Consider the following 10645-nt stretch of genomic DNA (forward strand, 5'->3'; position numbering starts at 1 on the left):
TCGAGATCCAGAGGAAGGAAACATGTATATTAAAAAAAAAAAAAAAAAAAAAAAAAAAAAAAAAAAAAAAAAAAGGAAACATGTATATTTCTTTTATTTCTAATTAGCATTTAGTTCCTTAGTAGAGAGTTGTTTATTGCTTAATGTTATTAATTGTGATATATATACACTAATAAAATGAACTTCTCTGTAATTAGTTTGTCTTAAATTGCTAACTAAAGTGTCTGAATCAAACCCGTTGATCTACACGACAAGCTTAGTTAATTAATGTTCGATAGTTTTATATTGTTAACTCTTAATTTACTACATTCATTTCAAAGAAGATATTTGGAATTTTCACTTATACTCCTTCCGTTCTTTTTTACTCTTTCGCGCTTCTTTTACTTGACAGTTCTAGCAGAACCCAATGCAAAAAATAATAAGTTATGAATCTTTCCACATTGATTACAATTTCCACGAGCGGTTTTTGCCAGGTGAGAGTAAGAAAAACTTCAAATATTCCCTCTGTGTCATATTATTTGATGTTTTACCTCAATACAAAAATATTAAATAAAACTATTTTTAATAAAAGTATTACTAAATTATAATTTAAAACTAATTTATTTAATTATAGATAGAAATAATAAAAATGTAATTGGTTACACAGTTTTTAATAAAGTTAAAGCCACATAAATTTGTGTAAACATCATCTATTATAAAACAACAATACTTCTCTAAATCAAGTATATTAAAACAGAAAGAGTAATATTTATGTAACGGTTTAGTGGTAGTAGACGGATCTTGGATGTAAATAAATTTTGGATTCGATCTTTCTACTGCAGAAATTAAGTTACATTGTTTTATTCATCACGGCTGCGAATACGTTTATTTAAAAACTTGAAAGAGGACTTCTCGTGAACTACATCTTCCATCTAAAAGTTAGATTTGTATCTTTAATATATATATCTGAATCTAACTTTTTGCAAACTTCAAATAATATATAAATAGTTAAAGTGATTTAATTATTATCAATTGATTTTAAATTATATATCTATGAAAATTAACATCGTATCAAAACCATATAATGTTGGTGTTACAAAAAAGCTATTTAATGTTGAAATAATTGTATATGTTATTCTTACAATTGTCCATGCTTGAACATGAACTATGAAGAGAAGTGTTAATGAATGAACTAAATCTCATATCAGTATCTAGAGAATCAATAAATTAATATATAAAAGTTAACATCGAATCCAGTTATCGTTAACTAGTTTTAATTTCAAAGTCCATGATAAACCCAAATTACCGGAAAACAAAATGTCTTCGATGTTACATATTCCTTCCGTTTTTTAATATAAGTAGTTTTAGATAAAAAAATTGTTCTAAACTATATGACGTTTTTTCAGTTTTTACGTAAAATTTATTAACAATTAATATTATTTGACCAATAAAAATATACATTTTATTTTATTATTGGTTGAATTATAGTTAAATAAACAATTAATAATATTTTATTTACAAAATGTAAGAAATTAATTATTTTTTTAATCTATATGCACAAGTCTAAACCTATTTATTAAAAAACGGAAAGAGTATGTTATCCAAAAATACAAATATGAGGAAAAATATCATCTCATAATTAAATTTTGTCTTTGACACAATAACACTTGTCTATAAATGGGTGTCAAACACTTTGTCTGAGTTGGTTTACGATTCATATATTATAAAAGAGCATCTCTAGAAGGCATTATATAACTTCAAATATAGAGTTTTTTGTTTTTCAAAAAGAAACTTTAAAATTCTAAATTTGAACTTTCATCATTTTATTTGCATTTTGTTTCACAATTACACTTTCTATTTATGATTCTTAAATATTTTCTCATTTATCATTTTTAAAAAAAATATATATCTCATAAATCTCAGATTAGTTTCTTTAAATATAAATTTTACAGATAAAATTAAATAAAAATTTTAAAACAAGCTTTATATTATTTTAAAAGTAAAGTTAGACAACAATAACATTACAAAACAAACTTAATAAAAAACCTTTTAAAAAGGTACATGAAGACATAATTATTATAGAAATTTAAATAATATAACAACACTAATAATCTGGTTTTATATTTTAATGTAAGCTTTTATTAATTAATGTTTCTGTAATATTTTTATATGTGTGTTGGTTATTTATAAAAAAAATATGAACTTGATAAATATAAACCACTTTTGTAAAATACAAATAATTTTAAAGTTAGTTTTTAAGTTTTACTTTTGAAGAAAAACATTTTAAATTTTAAATATAAAATGTAAAACCAGTGGTTACACATATATATACCTCCAGGGCTCCCCAACACTTGTTTGGAACACTCTCCCTAACACTCTATTAAATCATTAATATCACAGAAGAATAATACTCCATTTGTTTTAATTGTTTTTCAAGTGCCTATCTAGCACGAGGAGTTTTTGGCAGGTCACCTACAAAGGCACTTAGAATATTTAAAATTCCCAACTAAACAGAATATTATTAAACAGATACTAAAATATAGATATTTTGAAACGTTGGAATCGTAATAATTCAACAATTAATGGTAGTAGTGCTCAAGATGGACCCGACCCATCCAGCATTTTCCATAACCTTTTCAACACATTTTAAGATCACTTGGTAAGATAGTATAAATAGGAAGGTGAGGCTCTTATCCATGCAGAGAAACCAAGAAAACAACAACATACTTTGATTCTCTCTCCTCTCTCTCTCTCTCTCTCTCTCTCTCTCTCTCTCTCTCTCTCTCTTCTCTCTCTCTCTCTCTCTCTCTCTCTCTCTCTCTCTCTCTCTATATATATATATATATATATATACACACAAAAGAATTAACAATTTTATCTCAAACTCTTCGGATCCCACTTCCACTACTAGAACGCAAACATCATTGTTCAGCAACATGTATCTCCTCACAATGCTTCAAGCCTTTGTGACTATAACCCTAGTGATGCTTCTCAAAAAACTGATCACGAAACAAAACAATAAGAAATTGTCTCTCCCACCAGGTCCCACCGGATGGCCGGTCATCGGAATGATTCTAGCGATGCTAAAGAGCCGTCCCGTTTTCCTTTGGCTCCACAACATCATGAAGCAGCTAAACACTGAGATAGCCTGCGTGAAGCTAGGAAACACTCACGTGATCACCGTTACGTGCCCTAAGATAGCACGTGAGATATACAAGCAACAAGACGCTCTATTCGCCTCAAGACCTATGACTTACGCACAAAACGTCCTCTCTAACGGCTACAAAACCTGCGTTATCACTCCTTTCGGTGAACAATTCAAGAAAATGAAGAAAGTAGTGATGACAGAACTCCTTTGTCCCTCGAGATACAGGTCGCTTCATCAGAAGAGAGCAGAAGAGAACGATCATTTAACAGCATGGGTATACAACATGGTCAAGAACTCGCGTTCGGTCGATTTCCGGTTCGTGACAAGGCATTACTGCGGTAACGCTATCAAGAAGCTTATGTTCGGGACAAGAACGTTCTCTGAGAACACCGCACCGGACGGTGGACCGACCGCAGGGGATATCGAGCATATGAAAGCTATGTTTGAAGCCTTAGAGTTTACGTTCGCTTTTTGTATCTCTGATTATCTACCTATGCTCACGGGTCTTGATCTTAACGGTCACGAGAAGATCATAAGAGACTCGAGTGCTATTATGGATAAGTATCACGATCCAATCATCGATGCAAGGATCAAGATGTGGAGAGATGGAAAGAGAACTCAAATCGAGGATTTTCTAGACATTTTCATTTCGATCAAAGATGAAGAAGGAAACCCATTGCTTACCGCCGATGAAATCAAACCCACCATTAAGGTAATAATCACGTTACAGTTCCTATGGCAAAAAACAGAAAATCATGTTACAATTATTTATATATAACACAAGGCATTTATCAGAATCAAGTCTTCATGATCTAGTAGTAAAAAAACTCCAGCTAGAGATTCCGCTCTAGGAATAAAATTGACCACCTATTAATTTTGTTTTTACATTTTATCATGATTAACTAATAAAAATGTACAAACATATTCTAAATCGTTTTTTAAACCATTTTACGATAAAATTAAAATTGGAAAATATATTTATTCCAAATTGTATATATATATATATTTTTTTGTCATCGTATATATATATATATATTCAAAGAACGAATATATGCTTCTTGTTTGCATGAAGACCAAAAGAGCCAACTACGTAAAATATTAAAAACCTGTGACAAAATACATTTTTAAGATAATACCATTTTTACGTTAACTTTTTAATTGGAAAAGTAGATTTATACCTAACACGATATTGTTTTTTTTTGGAAGAACGAATATGTGCTTCCTAATAATAATTAGAAAAAGAGATTGGTATAAAAATATATGATCCTTGTTTGCATAAAGAATAAGAGCCCAAAGAAAAAAAAAACTTGTTTCTGTATGATAGGAGCTTGTAATGGCGGTACCAGACAATCCATCAAACGCCATCGAATGGGCCATGGCGGAGATGGTGAACAAACCGGAGATTCTCCTTAAAGCAGTGGAAGAAATCGACAAAGTTGTCGGAAAAGAAAGACTTGTCCAAGAATCCGACATCCCAAAACTAAACTACCTCAAAGCGATTCTCCGTGAAACTTTCCGCCTCCATCCCATCGCCGCCTTTAACATCCCGCACGTGGCACTTTCTGACGCAACCGTCGCCGGATATCACATCCCTAAAGGAAGTCAAGTCCTTCTTAGCCGATATGAGCTGGGCCGTAACCCGAAAGTTTGGGCTGACCCACTTAGCTTCAAACCAGAGAGACATCTCAGCGAGTGCTCCGAAGTTACTTTGACGGAGAATGATCTCCGGTTTATCTCGTTTAGTACCGGAAAAAGAGGTTGTGCTGCTCCGACTTTAGGTACGGCGTTGATAACAATGATGTTCGCGAGACTTCTTCAAGGTTTCACGTGGAAGCTACCTGAGAATGAGACAAGGGTTGAGTTGATGGAGTCTAGTCATGATATGTTTTTGGCTAAACCGTTGGTTATGGTCGGTGAGTTGAGATTGCCTGAGCATCTTTATCCGACTGTGAACTGAGACGACAATGTATATACTTTAAATAACTCTATGTTAATTTCTGAACAAACTTGTGTGTGGTTTGGTTCCTTTGGGGACACTTGGAAGTGTGTGTTTTTAAATTTTATATAGAATTTGTTCTTTCTTTATTTTCTCAATCAAACTCTATAAAATGCAATTACTATAAATTATCCAAATTAATACGTATTAGGTGAGAGGAAAATTGAAGAACAATTTATATATGGATTTTTGAGGATTCATGGTAGGTCATGTTTGAATTGTGCTGCTATTTATATGATTAATGAAAAAAAATTAATAAGCAAAAACAGATGTACAAATGCAGACGAAGAAACAAAAATGAAAAGGAGGCAAATGTGTGTATTAAGCTGCAGTGACAATGGTTTGAAGCAGAGTTTCCAGCTCTTTCAAGCTACGAACAATGACAAAACACCATACCTTAGAAAATGGATAACTGTGAGAAACTTCAAGTTTTATATATAACACTACTTACCTCACATTACTGAGATCAGGGTATACAGCAATCGCCTCTTTGAAGTCCTGAAAGAACACGTTTTCAACTGTTATACAAACCAAGAAAAAGAGAATAGTGAAGATGGAAAAAGAAGAAGAAGAAGATGTTGTAGAGCAGACCTGATCAGAGGTTGAAGAAGTGTATGTGATCACACATGACATGCCTGCTTTTGTAGCAGCCTTACATATATTGAAAGTCAAAAGCCATTTTTCAAGATTGTGCTTCAAGAACCCAGTTTAAGATGTTTCAAGATGTAAGAACGAGAAAAAGATTAGAGTTATTAACCTGCAGGCCAATCACACTGTCCTCTATGACCAAACAGTCTTTCACTGAAACACCTAGCTTCTGCAATCAAACATATACAGAACGTACCACTTGGTTAATTCTTGTCATTTTATATAAACTTTTGTTAGCTCTATTATACCTCGGCAGCTGTTATATATATAGAAGGATCCGGTTTCTTCTCCTTAACATCATCTCCTGAAAATCAAAATAATACAAAAAAAAAAATTGTGGTGAATGAAAGTATGAAACCTTAGACAAAGTGTTTGACATATAAAGCCAACCAAGTAATAAGTAACTCAAAATAGAGAATGTGATGAAAAATCACCTGCAAGAAAGCAATCAAGTCCTTGGAACCGCTCCTAAAAGACATAAACATAACCGAGTTAAATAAAATTGTCACCAGTCTATGAGAGAGATTGATAAAAGGAAAGGAAAAAAAACTCACGATTTGGATTAGATTCTCAAGACATAAGACAACTGAACTCTTTGTAGCTGCAGAACACACAGATAGTTTCTTCCCCTGTAGCATCATTTGAAGAACCAACACATAAAGAAATAAAAATAAAAAGTTTTTTTTTAATTAGGGTATTATAACAAAGCTTGTTATTACAGCAGCTCTTGCTTCATCCATTAGTCTTATTACACCAGGTCTTGCTTCTACCTGAAACCAAAAGAAGCAGAGATATTTAGATTCAATCTCAGAGAAACTAAGATGAAGTTTTTTCAAGATCACTACTTACACTTCCTGATTTAATGATCTCTTTGTACCTCTCTGTCTTCCAATCCTGCAAAGTCAACATATTTTAACATCAATCCGGATGCGTTGTTAGTGCAAGAAATGTGAGTGAATGACCTGAAGAGTATCGATCAACTTGGCTCGATCATCGTCACTCTCTGGAGGTGTGTCGAAAAGGGTCGAAGTCGGCCATCCATTCTCTCTAAAGTACCATCTCATTTTAGGCTTTCCACCTCCGACAAGATTCTGAAACTTGTCGTAGAACTCGAGGCTCCAGTTGAGAGACTCGGATGAGGAAGGAGGACATCGAACATCGAAATGCGAGAATGCGTCGTTGTAAGCTTGACGGTGTAGATTCTCCGATTCGAGTATCACACCGTCGCAGTCGAAGATCAGAGCTTCGAGAGACCGTGAAGCTGATGATGCCGAGACTGAAGAAGCACGAGAATTTGGATAAACGTTTCTTGATTTGAAACGCAGAGTTTGGAGACAAGGGAAGCGGTTGAAGCCAATGGAGGAGGTACCCGCGGTGGATCGGGGGAAGAGAATCGATGAGTAGCTGCAAGAAACCGCCATTGATGAATCTCTAACCCTCTATGTGTGTGTGTGTGGATCCGAGCTGCTCTGACTTAGTGAGATAAAATATAAAAAAAAATGTGTGGTCTTCCTTGCGAGTAACGGTATTTAACTAACTTTTTTATATCATACAAGCAAATGGCTCTAGGGTCACAAAGGCCCACTAACTCAGCTGGTAGCAAACCTACATCGTCTAAGGCCATACAACCTGACTTTTTTCTTTCTAATTTAACTTTATTTATTTTTAAATCATTAAATTTTACCAATTATGTTGTAACTTTCTTTTCAAAATTTAAAGTTTACAACAAACTTCTATTAGTTTTTACCAATTATATTATAACTTTATTTTTAGATATACATCAAAAAAACTAAAGCAAATTTTTTTCTATGTATTTTAGAGAAAACCCTATATATTTATTTTATAGGCTGTAGAAACTGTAAAATAAAAAAACTATCTATAATATCAAATAAATTAGATAATTATAGTAAAACATCTATAGATATTTTAATTTAACTCTGTGTGTTTTTAAAATTATTAAAATGTTTTAAATAACATAAATATTCACATTTTAAATAACAATAAACTTTGATAATTTACAAAAACAATTAATATAAATTATTTTAGTTGATAAAATAATTATTTTATATATACATCAAATATTTTGTTTTCATCTACATTATATAGATAAAATCTATAGTAATATTCTGCTGCTGCAACTAATTTACCTACAACTAAATTTTTGCACATGTGGTGGTGAACAATGGTACACGGGCTGAACTCAATTTTTAGGTGACCATTTGTTGGTAACTCAATCTGTAACTAGTTGCATCTCATTGGCTTTTGTTTTGATTATTATCTCTGTATTTTGAGGTCTAATTTAGGGGTCCAAGAGGCTGCTTTACTTGAGTCGTAAGTAGAGTGGTGTCCTCACCGGGTTGAATTACATCTGAGTCCGAATTCAGGTAGCGTAAGGTCAATCTGGTGGCTTTAGGTGATACTAGAGGTCTCAGTTTGTAAATGTGGTTGAAACCTTTGTGATGTAAATCATGTTCCTCCCAAAGTGGTTAATGATAAGTAATGATAAATTGTTTATGAGTTTAAAAAAAGAATTAGTAAATCCATATCAATGTGTTGCCCAGGGGCGGACCCTAAGAGATGTGGGGTCAGTTGACACAAGTAAAAGATTAAAATTCTATATTTGTACACCATGTTCATTGATCTGTGACAGCAAAGTTGGTTTGAAACATCATATTTCAACCCACAAAACTCGGATTCAAACCCCACTGTTTCCTTATATTTGCTTAATTTTTTTCATTTTTTTTTGATTATACAGAGGTATCTTGTCTCCCACATAAGTGGGTCTAGACTAGTTATGTGTTTACAGCCTACGTTTTCAGTTCACGTGTTGGTTCCTTGTCCCTGACGATGTCAAAATGTTAATTCTCCACTGGCCAGCGGAATTCGAACCCATGTCCGTATTGGGGCCAAAGCTCCCTCAAGACCATTAGGCCGTCCTCGCTTGGTTATATTTACTTAATTTATAAACAAATGGGTTGAATAAACATATTTAAAAATCATTAGACGATCATTATAAAAAATTATCAAACAAATGGGTTAAAAATATATTATCGAATTTCAATTTTCTATTATTTAAAATATAAATTAATGTAGTACTGAATAAATTTACAATATTTTACTAAAATAAATATATTTTTTTTCAATCTCACACGTAAACCGTTTACAACTTAATAATATATAAATATGGCTATGGATATATTTCTATATTTTTTAAGTAAATCCAAGCATAAAAATTTATAAAATAAATTATAGTAAAAAGTGGGTTTTTCGAAAAGATCATATTATCTATTTCACATATATACATGTTTAAAATATTAATAAAGTACATATGGATAGGGGTATGAAATACATTTCAAAATATCTTTTTGCAAACAAAAATGTGTAAATATATTATACATCACCAAATAAAAATATTTTTTTCACCTTTAGTTCATAATTGTTTATCAATTATTAATAAATTTAAATCGAAAACTAAACTATAATGTTAGAACAACTAAATGGTCCTATTATTAAGATACAGACAAAAATCAAATAAACTTAGTGTTTATATTTAGGCCCATAATCATAATCTTATATTTAAAAGCTTATATTTTCTTACATTTTCATGTTTTTGAATGCTGTTATTTTACTTGGTTTCATTATCTCATAATCTCTCTTTGCTAAAAAATTGGAAACTAAATACAAGCTTATATATTAATTTATAAAATCTATTTTGAAATTGTATTTTTATGTTAACTGAGAACTCACTTAATTAATTTTTTTTAGGTGTCTATGAGTTTAAGAAAAAATATTATAATTTTATTTGTTAAAGTGATTTTCTATTTTTTATTTATTTTATGAGTAAGAAAATCAGTTCTAGAATCAATAATTTATGATGATTAAATATGTGATTTATATAAAAAACAATAATGCTCATAAAATCATTTTTAGTAATCAAGTATTTATAAACTATAAATAATATGTCAATGTAATTTGTAGAATTGAAAAGTAGTTTTATATTCCTATGTAATTGGATATGCAGAGTGTGTAACAATTGTATTGTTTTGACTTTAGCCTTATTAAAGACATAAACTTTGGCTAAAAATTATTTTAAAATAAAAATTTCAATTTTATACCTTCAAAACTTACTAATTTTATTTTAAAAAATGAATTATGAATATTATATATAACTAATTTAGTACAAATTTTAAATTAAAATATCAAAATGAAAATATTCAAAATTAATTTAAAATAGTCAATTCATCTTTTTTAAAAACAATTATTCTTAGAAAAATATTTTAACAGAAATCACATATTCAATTTTTGATGATAAAAACATATTTTAATTGACAAATTATAAATAAATATATTGTTACAAAACATTCAAAGCCGCAAAATTGACAAAATTGCTTCATTTTTTTGATTTTTGACTTTCAAATGGTTAGAAATCGTCGTAAGATTCCAAATGCAATAGTCATATATAACAATACTGAAGGATCTAGAAACTTGGAAAAATTCTTCAAATGGAAGCAATATGAAGACCAAGTTCTTACAAAAAGACCATCAACTTGGGATTACTTTAAGAAAATGAAATTCTTACTTGTTGTTATGCTTGTAGTTGTTCTCCTTGTGTAGCTTAGACTGAGTAGGTGTCTAGATTTAATTTTGCATCTTCTGCTCTATGTTTCTATGTTAGTTCTGTCAAAAAATCAAAATGGTAATAAATTTTAACATTTTTTACCAAAAAAAAAGTATTTTATAAAATGTAACTTGTATTGGAACGAAACATTTATTTGATACGGACAGTTAGTATCATCAAAGTGAGGAAATTGTGTGTGAACCTTCTCAACGCTATCTTTTGGTCTTTGATATCTTGTAGAAAATTGATGATACCA

General features: G+C 30.7%; 2 protein-coding genes across 3 annotated transcripts; one reads left to right on the forward strand and one right to left on the reverse strand.

The window, feature by feature from the left end:
- Positions 1-2862: 2862 nt before the first annotated feature.
- LOC108819835 (cytochrome P450 79B1-like) lies at positions 2863-5150 on the forward strand. The gene is made up of 2 exons (XM_056992171.1): positions 2863-3839; positions 4452-5150. The coding sequence occupies exons 1-2, from the start codon at positions 2916-2918 to the stop codon at positions 5082-5084; spliced, it is 1557 nt and encodes a 518-aa protein (XP_056848151.1). The 5' UTR covers positions 2863-2915; the 3' UTR covers positions 5085-5150.
- Positions 4876-7267, reverse strand: LOC108819579 (haloacid dehalogenase-like hydrolase domain-containing protein At4g39970). Of its 2 annotated transcripts, none has more exons than XM_056992172.1 (10): positions 6734-7267; positions 6621-6665; positions 6491-6541; positions 6326-6400; positions 6206-6239; positions 6020-6075; positions 5881-5940; positions 5715-5774; positions 5575-5621; positions 4876-4965 (listed from the first exon to the last, which is right to left on the reverse strand). In XM_056992172.1, exons 1-10 carry the CDS (start codon positions 7190-7192, stop codon positions 4962-4964), a joined length of 891 nt encoding a protein of 296 aa, XP_056848152.1. In that variant the 5' UTR covers positions 7193-7267; the 3' UTR covers positions 4876-4961. The 2 variants fall into 2 exon arrangements, with proteins under 2 accessions (XP_056848152.1, XP_018448140.1); XM_018592638.2 differs by lacking the exon at positions 4876-4965 and adding an exon at positions 5327-5493.
- Between the last annotated feature and the right edge of the window lie 3378 nt (positions 7268-10645).

This window comes from Raphanus sativus, chromosome 8, assembly GCF_000801105.2.
Source record: "Raphanus sativus cultivar WK10039 chromosome 8, ASM80110v3, whole genome shotgun sequence".
Taxonomy (NCBI): Eukaryota; Viridiplantae; Streptophyta; class Magnoliopsida; order Brassicales; family Brassicaceae; genus Raphanus; species Raphanus sativus.

Bases quoted from the DNA above. Each gene is read 5' to 3' on its own strand.
- LOC108819835 (XM_056992171.1), top strand. From the start codon at position 2,916: ATGTATCTCCTCACAATGCTTCAAGCCTTTGTGACTATAACCCTAGTG. The intron at 3,840-4,451 runs GTAATAATCACG...TCTGTATGATAG, and splicing joins AAATCAAACCCACCATTAAG to GAGCTTGTAATGGCGGTACC.
- LOC108819579 (XM_018592638.2), bottom strand. From the start codon at position 7,192: ATGGCGGTTTCTTGCAGCTACTCATCGATTCTCTTCCCCCGATCCACC. The intron at 6,240-6,325 runs GTGAGTTTTTTT...TATGTCTTTTAG, and splicing joins TTGAGAATCTAATCCAAATC to GAGCGGTTCCAAGGACTTGA. The intron at 5,775-5,880 runs GTTAATAACTCT...AATATATGTAAG, and splicing joins ACAGTGTGATTGGCCTGCAG to GCTGCTACAAAAGCAGGCAT.